This window comes from Ovis aries, chromosome 16 (genome assembly GCF_016772045.2).
Source record: "Ovis aries strain OAR_USU_Benz2616 breed Rambouillet chromosome 16, ARS-UI_Ramb_v3.0, whole genome shotgun sequence".
NCBI lineage: Eukaryota > Metazoa > Chordata > Mammalia > Artiodactyla > Bovidae > Ovis > Ovis aries.
Window position 1 is genome coordinate 66,805,941 of NC_056069.1, and position 9,241 is coordinate 66,815,181.

Sequence of the window (9,241 nt, forward strand, 5' to 3'; positions counted from 1 at the left end):
GAGGCAGGTCCCAGGCGTTTCCTGGGGGAGTCTGGCCTTGTCACTTACAGAACGGCTCACACCACACCTCCGCCTCTCCAGTGAAATTTGTCAAGAGCAGAATTTTCACCTTGCACGGTGAGGACGAAGCAGGGCCAGCGAGCAGATCCGGCGGCAGGCAGCTGGCCCTCTGCAGAGACGACCCCCCGCCCCGCCCGAACTCGCAAGACATCCCTGAGCTATTGGGGGGTGGGGAAAACCTCTGTGTGTGTGGCGGGCAAGGGGGCGATGAACGGGGCTGGACGTTTAGATGCTGAGACCATATAAAGTTTCTCCTTCGGGGAGATTACGGCTACAGGAGATGGGGAGGCCACGGAGAAGGAGGCCTGGGCGGGGGCGGGCTGGGCCGGGAGGGGAGGAGAGAGGGGGACTCAAGGGGCAGAGAGGGAGGCAGGAGGCGGAGATGGTGGAGGGGCAAGGGGGAAAGAGGCAAGGTCGGATGGAGGCAGCGGGTTTGAGGCGAGGACCGGAGGTGGACGGGCAGAGCCGGAGGGACGATCGGCGAGGACAGAGGAGGAGAGACAGGAGGGTGTGCGGGCGGGGAAGCCCGAATTCTGGTGAGGCGGAGACCCGGAGCGACGGGATGGGAAAGCGGGCAAGGGAGAAAACGCTCAGGCAAGTCGAGCGGAGGCGCCCGGGGGACGGCTCCCCGTTGGAGGCAGGTTTCGAGGGCGCCCCGCGCGCCCCCCCGAGCCGCCCGCCCGCCCGCTTACCTGGCCCTTGACCAGGCTGGCGGCGAACTGGCGCATGACGGCCTCCACCGTGTAGGCGCTGGACCAGCCGCGCGGCGTGAGCAGCTCCATGCAGATGGCGCCGCCGTCCAGCACGTAGCCGTTCTCCAGGCGCGGGCTGAGCACCCGCATGAAGGGCGGAGAGAAGGGGAAGTTGTCGGGGAAGGTGAGGTTGAGCAGGATGAACTCGGTGTTGGTCTCCTTCATGTCCTGCCACAGCACCGAGTCCTTGTCCACCTGGTGCAGCTTCACGTTCCAGTCGAACAGGCTCTCGTCCACCAGCTCCACGGAGATGAAGCGGTCGCTGAGGCGCGCGATGTCCCGCAGCTCCTTCATGAGGCGCCGGCTGCGCACCTGCGCGCAGTGCTGCTGGCGCGCCGCGGGCACCAGGCTGCCGCCCGCCGCCGCCGCCGCCGCCGCCGCCGGGCCCGGCCCCGCCCTGGCGCCCGGCGCCCGCTCCCGGGGGCCCCCGGCGCCCGGCGCCCCCGCCGCGCCCGCCGGTGGCGGCGGCGCCTTGTCGCGCGGGGCCAGCTCCGCCGCGCGCTTGCCTTTGCCCTTGCCGGGCCCGGGGCTGGCGTCGCCCGCGCCCCCGGCCGGGTGCGGCTGCTGCGGGGGCTTGTGGCCGCCGCTCTTGGCGCCGCCCTTGCCGCGCAGCGCCGCGCTCTGCGGGCCGCCGCCGCCGCCGCCGGCGCGGTGGTTGTGGTGGTGCTTGGGGTCCTCGGTGTCCCGGTTGTGCAGGCGGATGAGCCCGATTTTGCGGAGCAGCGTGGCCATCTTAGGCTCGGCGCGGGCGGGGGGCTCCCCCCGGCTCCTGCGCCCGGAGCCCGAGGGGCGCGCGGGGCGGCGACCAGCGACCACTCAGCGGGGCGCGGCGCGGGCCACCCCCGGCGCCGGCGGCCGTGGCGCAGGCGAGCGGGCAGCACGCGCTCTCGCCGGCCGCTGGGTCGCCGCTGTCATATGATGGGGCCGGCTCGGGTTCGGGCTCCGGCTCCGGCCGCCGGGGAAGCGGAGGCGTGGAGGGCGCGCGGCGCGGTGGTCCGTCCCCCCCGGCCGGTCCCCGGAGCCCGGCGTCCGCGGTCCTTTGTGCGCGGCCGCAGCCGGGGCTGGCTTCGAGTCCGAGCGCCGCGCCGGGGCGCGCAGAGCCGGCCGCCGCGCCCCGGAGGCAGCGAAAGGGGCCGCGGGCTCGGGCCGTGCGCGCCCGCCGGGCCGTGCCGTGCCGCGCGGGCCGCTACCGCGGGGCCCCGGCCGCTGCCGCTCGCGTCTCCGCCGCCGCCGCCGCTGCCGCTGCGGCTGCTGACATTGCAGAGGCGGCTGCTCCGTCTGAGCCGCGCGCGGCGCGGAGGGGGCGGTCCTGCCGGCCCGGGCGGGGGGGCGCGGGGCGGGGCCGTGGGGCTGCCTGCGCCGAGCCTCTCCGCTCCCCGCAGCCGCCCGCCGGGCTCCGGCGGCTACAAGCGCACGGCCGCTGGGGGGAGACAACGGCGCGCGCCGGCCACACCGGGAGCCCGGCGGACCCGGAACGAGGATGCGAAGTAGGGAGACGAGGGGCGTGTGTGGGCGCGCACTCGGGGTCTCGGAGGCCCCCAGTTTTTCCGCCCCGGGATCCAGGCTCGGCCACCGACCGGGGTCCTACCTCCGACCTCGCTTCCCCTGCTTCGAACAATCCCGAGGGCAAGAGGGCGTCCGGGAAAGGATGGAAAGCAACCTGTTTACTGATTTCCCTCGTCGCAGATGGAGCCTGGGGTCCCACAAGGCAATCTGGGACCCGGGTCTGCGGAACCAGCGCTTTCCCAAAGACCGATCAAAGAATCGGGGCTGGGAAGTGGGACTCGGGGAGCGTGGGCGCCGCCAGCCCCTAAAGAGTGGCCGCCCGCCCCCACCACGCCTCGAGTCAGGGCTTCAGAAGATGACCGTTTCATGAATTGACTCCTGCGTCCCGGCCCGGCTCCTCTCGTCCCCTCCACGCCACAGGGGTCCTGCGTTCCGAAAGGGGAAGGAAGGGACCTCTGATCACTGGCTTTTGCGTCCGACGCTGGCTCCCGCCGGTGCTGGGGCGGGCCCCGGACTCCGGTACCCGCGAGTGACCTCGGGACCGGCAGCGGAAAGTGTGGGAAGCCTCCCTCAACTTGGTTGCTTTCATCCCTCCCCTCTCTTTCTGCCTTGAACCCACTGAAAAGTATTTTTATCTGGTGAAATTTCAAGCAGGAAGCCCCCAAAGCTGGACCAACCAGAGAAGCCTTGGAGGCAATGTTTGCAGCGATCGCGCTGCCGCGCGTGCCAGGTCTGGTGTGCGTGGCCCGGCTGCACAATCGGGAACCGAGTGGGGCGGTGCCGAGCCCCGCGGTGCAGGAGGTGTATGCGCGCCTGGTCGCTCCGTCGTGCCCAGCTCTTGCCCGCCAGCCTCCTCTGTCCACGGGACTCTCCAGGCAAGCATACTGGAGTGGGTTGCCATTTCCTGCTCCAGGGGATCTTCCCGACCCAGGAATCAAACCCAGGTCTCCTGCAAGAGGCAGTCTCTTTACCGACTGAGCTTTGAAAGTAGAAGGAATCCATCCCTTCCCCCCGCCCCCAAAACCCAGATGGCTCAGGGCTGACTCCAGACTTCGCTGCTGTTTCTGGTTTGACTTTCATCTATCTCGAGGACCCTCTAAATTCATCTGCCCAGCGTGTTCATTCTAATATCATCATGATGATTGTTTCTAAATGTCTCTACCATTTTCACTTTTTCCAAATTGTTAAAAATTTTCACTGTGAAAAGTAACTTTTCAGACCACCCCGGAACTAAGTACAGATCTGATGGTCTGCGGTTGGGTTTTCTGGGATTGTCTCCCAGCAGAGCAGGGTGCTGGCCAGTCCTCACTGGCGTGGGGCAAGTGCATGCGCCCTGGGATGTGGTCCCTGGAGAGGGACGAGGTACAAAGGTGGGTCTCCGTGGAGGCTGTTTTTTCAGTTGGTGGGACTGGGCAAGAGCTTCTGCCCAGCGAGACCAGTGGCTGGTGACCAAGTCTCGCTGTAACTGACTGCGATGTAGTTGTCCAGGTCTCCTGGACATTTTTGTGACCCCCATTCTATCCAGCTCTGATTTTTAAAGAGAAGTGGAGCAGGAAGATGACAGGGTCTGTCTGCAAATATGCTGAGTTCATTTACCCTGTGGGAAGATGGAATGTTAGAAGATCTGGTGGTGATGCTGGTGGGGACAGGCAAGCATCTCATGTTTTATCATTTTACGGCCAGAGACACCATCTCAGGTTTTATCTGACCCATTTTATTGATGAATAAGCTGTTTCAAAGAAGCTAAGCAGCTGGCCCAGCTCAGCCCTGTGCTGGGCCTTACACCCCGACCCCGTGACCCCAAGTCCTGTGCTGGGGTTGACCAGCTGCCCTAGACAGTACCTTGCACTACAGGGTTTTTGCTTGGGTTGAATATCGGTCCTGTTCTGGAGCTGGAGGTGAGAAAGCCTCTGTAGATGTGACTATCCTCCCCACAGACTAGCAGGCCTTGGGGGAGGCCTCACCTGAAGCAGAGGTGTCATCCTATGTGGTTTGGGAATGGTTTAACTGAAATCCCAGCCAGCTGTTGGGAAGATTATTAGAGTGATCATATAATTTATTCCCTGAATGCAGCTTTTTTTGTTCTTTTTTTAAGTAAAAGTGAAAGTGAAAAAAAGTGAAGTCGTTCAGTCATGTCCTCCGACTCTTCGTGACCCCATGGACTGTAGCCCACCAGGCTCCTCCATCCATGGGATTTCCCAGGCAAGAATACTAGAGTGGGTTGCCATTTCCTTCTCTAGGAGATCTTCCCGACCCAGGGACTGAATCTGGGTCTCCCACATTGTAGGCAGACGCTTTACCGTCTGAGCCACCTGGGACCTCATTTAATACTAATGCTGAAGCAAGAGCCCAAAGCAGGACTGACTGGCAGGTGAGACTGTGGTCATCTTACCTATTATACCTAATCCACTTGAGAGAATAGTATGCAGCAATAACCTTACAGCTATGGAGATTATATGGCAAAATGAAAATATTTATGATGAACTTAATAATTTCAAGTAAGAAAGCAGACTGAAAAGTTATATCACACTATAGCTACAGTTACATAAAGCTATGTATAGGAAGAAAGACTGAAGGAGGAAAATTGAAATGGTAACAATTATCGCATTAGTACAGGTAGGTATTCTAACTTACTCTCCCCTCAACCCTCCAGTCAACGGACCCAGAGACTTGATTCAGTGACTGCATGGTAAAGGCAGCAATGGGAAGAAGGACCCTTTCCTTCTTATCCCAGGAGATTCTAGAAGGTTCTGTGTTAGAAGAATGACTGGGTAACTACCCAGCCTAGCAGTGTGTAGAGGTTACACTTTGTTGTTAAATTTTTTCCTGTTTATTTGATTTTCCAACACTCTAAAAAGGAATATGTTGCAGTTACAATAAAAAAAAGTTAACAAGTTTTAAAAAATTACCTTATTAGAGATTGTTATGGAGAAGGCAATGGCACCCCACTCCAGTACTCTTGCCTGGAAAATCCCATGGATGGAGGAGCCTGGAAGGCTGCAGTCCATGGGGTCGCTGAGGGTCAGACAGGACTAAGCAGCTTCACTTTGACTTTTCACTTTCATGCACTGGAGAAGGAAATGGCAACCCACTCCAGTGTTCTTGCCTGGAGAATCCCAGGGACGGGGGAGCCTGGTGGGCTGTGGGGTCACACAGAGTCGGACACAACTGAAGCGACTTAACAGCAGCAGCAGCAGAGATTAAGTTTACACCATTAGGGCAGATGAATTGTGAGCATTTAGCAAAAGAAGATAAACTCTAAGGACAACTGTGGGTCCGGAGTTCCTTCTCCGTCCGCAAGCAGTGATGGGATGGGGAGGAGAACGGCTAGGGAATATCCGCAGAGAAAGCCGAGGCCAGTCTGCCTTGAAGGGAAGAAAGGGAGGGAGGAAGGGAAGCTGGTTATCACAGCGGTCGTTGGTCATCCGGGAATTGCACTGCCAATGACCCGCCCATGAGCCTTCGAATTGGTGATGTCGGGGCCAGCTCTCTCCAGTGGCAGTTTTTATAAAAGGATGCAGAACTGGGTTTGACCATTTATTTATTTTTTTGTCTCAAAGGGCTGTATCGATTTTTTCCAGCTGGTCCTATTTCTTTTGGAGTCTAGTCTCAAAAAGGCATCAACCAGAACAGCTCAAAATGTCAGCACCCGAGTCACGCGCATTGCTTATTCCCTTGAACGGAGGTGTTGAGATCATGACCAAAATTCGAAAACATTTTTTTGCTAAAACAATTCTCTGCAAGGCAGCATAGTGTTGATCATTGATATCAGTGGGCACATGACCTATGATGGCCTTCGTTTTTCCACCAGTCATCAAAGCCAGCACTACCATGACAATTCTTAGCTTGTGTCATACCAAGCACTATGTGATCTGAATCTTAATTCACTTAATCTTCAGTCCAGTTCAGTTTGATCAGTCGTGTCCGACTGTTTGTGACCACATGGACTGCAGCACGCCAGGCCTCCCTGTCCATCACCAACTCCTGGAGCTTACTCAGACTCATGTCCATGAGTTGATGATGCCACCCAACCATCTTATCCTCTGTTGTCCCCTTCTCCTCATGCCTTCAATCTTTCTCAGCATTAGAGTCTTATCCAGTGAGTCAGTTCTTCACATGAGGTGGCCAAAGTATTGTGTTTCAGCTTCAGCATCAGTCCTTCCAATGAATATTCAAGACTGATTCCCTTTAAAATGGACTAGTTGGATCTCCTTGTCATCAAAGGGACTCTCAAGAGTCTTCTCCAACACCACAGTTCAAAGGCATCAATTTTTCAACATTCAGCTTTCTTTATAGTACAACTCTCATATCCATACATGACCACTGGAAAAACCATAGCTTTGACTAGACGGACCTTTGTTGGCAAAGTGATGTCTCTGCTTTTTTAATATGCTATCTAGGTTGGTCATAACTTTTCTTCCAAGGAGCAAGGATCTTTTAATTTCATGGCTGAAGTCACCATCTGCAGTGATTTTGGAGCCCAACAAAGTAAAGTCATTCACTGTTTCCATTGTTTCCCCATCTATTTGCCATGAAGTGATGGGACCTAACACCTCTTAAGTAGGCAGCATGTTTGGCCTTACTTTATAGAGAAATTAAGAACCTGGTCCAAAATGATGCAGTGAATGGTCAGTGAAGGCAAGGTTCAGACCTGGACAGATGGTGCCGCACCGTCGCTCTGTGAGCACCCGCTGCATGCGGTCACTGCAGAGACCACAGTGCGCGCGTCCGGCCCTCCTGGAGCCGGGGTTCTGGGGAGGACGTCTTTATCGCCCTCTGAGTGCTCCCTAGAGAGTTGCTCTAGAAAGCGCTAAAGGAAAGAGCTTGAGGACATCCAGGAATATTCCATACCGTGTTCTGCACTTACCCAAGACCCATGATGGGTGCGGAAGGATTTATCATTTAATTGAAAACTCAGCTTTCCATTTTACAGCACAGACTCTGAAGTCACAGTAGTGAGGCTCTTGCCAGGCTCACAGGAGGTGGTGGCAAGGGAGCCTGGACCCCAGGCCTGGTGCCTTAGCCAGATGCCTCATCCACATGCTGTCGGTTGTACCAAAACAGGGCAGGGCTTTGCTGCTTTCTCCCAGAGTACAGGCTCTCTCCTCTTGGGTCAGACCTGACACATGTTCCCTTGGGGTGAGCTGGGCTCTGGTTTGAGGGCAGGGAGGAGTGGCAGGTGAGTGTCGGGGAGGACTGCCTTGGGTATGATTAGCATGGGGCCTCCAGGCACAGAATGGCTTCCCTGGTGGCTCAGATGGTAGAGGGTCTACCTGCCAGTGCAGGAGACCTGGGTTTGATGTCTGGGTTGGGAAGATCCCCTGGAGAAGGGAAGGGCGACCCACTCCAGTATTCTTGCCTGGAAAATCCCGTGGACAGAGGAGCCCGGTGGGCTACAGTCCACGGGGTCGAAAAGAGTTGAACATGACTGAGCGACTAACATTTTCCAGGCGTAGGAGCTAGTATCCTTATTCAGGTGTGGTGAAACTCCCTAGGCAGGCAAGGGCAGTTAGGGTTCTAGGTTCTCAAAGCTTCCGGAGTCACCCCCAGCCTCAGTCACCCGGGTTCTGTTTCTTTCCCGATCCGTGACCCGGCTCTCACATCCGAGTGCTGGCAAGGCGGTGAATTCCGTGTCCTTTATGGTTCCGCAGCCTCAGGAAGAAGCTTTGGGGGCTGGTTTCAGCTGTTCCAGTGCTGCGACTCTGAGGGTCCTGATGGTCTTTTAGGGCCATGGTGGAGGGTCCCGCCGGCTCTGACTCTTCTTGAGCTGAGCGTTCTGATCTCTGAGCCTGTTGTTTTCCTTCCACCAGCTCGCTCCCCACTGTGCAGAGCCCCCCATCTTCTGCCTTTCCACTGTCATCAGTGTCTCTACCATCAGGGTCAAGTGCAGCAGCTGTGTGCACTCCCCAACCTTCCTTTCAAGCGCACCCCGCGGCTCAGGCAGCACAGATGCTGGCCACAGCAGGACTGCTGCTGCTGCTTTCCACTGACTGCCAGTCTCCCGTTTCCCACCAGCGCCGATCCCATCTCTGTGCTCAAGTCTAAGCCGTTAGCTGGTCATCTCAGTCTTTGGACTCACTCCTGGTGCTAATCCCATATTAGTCCAGGTCCAGTCAGGAACACACAAGCTGGAATCAAGAGCACCAATCTCAGATATGCAGACGACACCACCCTAATGGCAGAAAGTGGAGAGGGACTGAAGAGGCTCTTGATGAAGGGGAAAGAGGAAAGTGAAAAAGCTGGCTTAAAACTCAACGTTCAAAAAACTAAGACTATGGCATTAAGTCCCATCACTTCATGGCAAATAGGAGAGGGGAAAGCGGAAACAGTGATAGACTTTATTTTCTTGGGCTCCAAAATCACTGTGGACAGTGACTGCAGCCATAAAATTAAAAGATGCCTGCTCCTTGGAAGAAAAGGATGACAAACCTAGACAACATATTAAGAAGCAGAGATATCACTTTGCTGACAAGGGTCCATCTAGTCAAGGCTGTGGTTTTTCCAGTAGTCATGTGTGGATATGAGAGTTGGACCATAAAGAAGGCTGAACAGCAAAGATTGGATGCTTTTGAACTGTGGTGCTAGAGAAGACTCTTGAGAGTCCCTTGGACTGCAAGGAGATCAAAGCAGTCAATCCTAAAGGAGATCAGTCCTGGATGTTCATTGGAAGGACTGATGCTGAAGCTCCAATACTTTGGCCACCTGATGATGGGTGGCCATTTGAAAAGACCCTGATGCTGGGAAGGATTGAGGTCAGGATGAGAAGAGGGGACGACCGCATGAGATGGTTGGGTGGCATCATTGGCTTAGTGGACATGAGTTTGAGCAAACTCCAGGAGATAGTAAAGGACAGAGAAGGCTGGCATTGTACGGGGTCTCAAAGAGTTGGGCATGACTTAGCTACTGAATCACAACAACAACAA

General features: G+C 56.6%; 1 protein-coding gene across 1 annotated transcript in view; it reads right to left on the reverse strand.

Moving 5' to 3' along the window:
• UBE2QL1 (ubiquitin conjugating enzyme E2 Q family like 1) overlaps positions 1-1,890 on the reverse strand; it is a 55,777-nt gene extending 53,887 nt beyond the window's left edge. Inside the window, exon 1 of the mRNA XM_027980178.3 lies at positions 753-1,890. Within this exon, the coding sequence (XP_027835979.1) occupies positions 753-1,544 (792 nt within the window). The 5' untranslated portion in view covers positions 1,545-1,890. The remainder of the gene's footprint in view (positions 1-752) is intronic.
• Between the last annotated feature and the right edge of the window lie 7,351 nt (positions 1,891-9,241).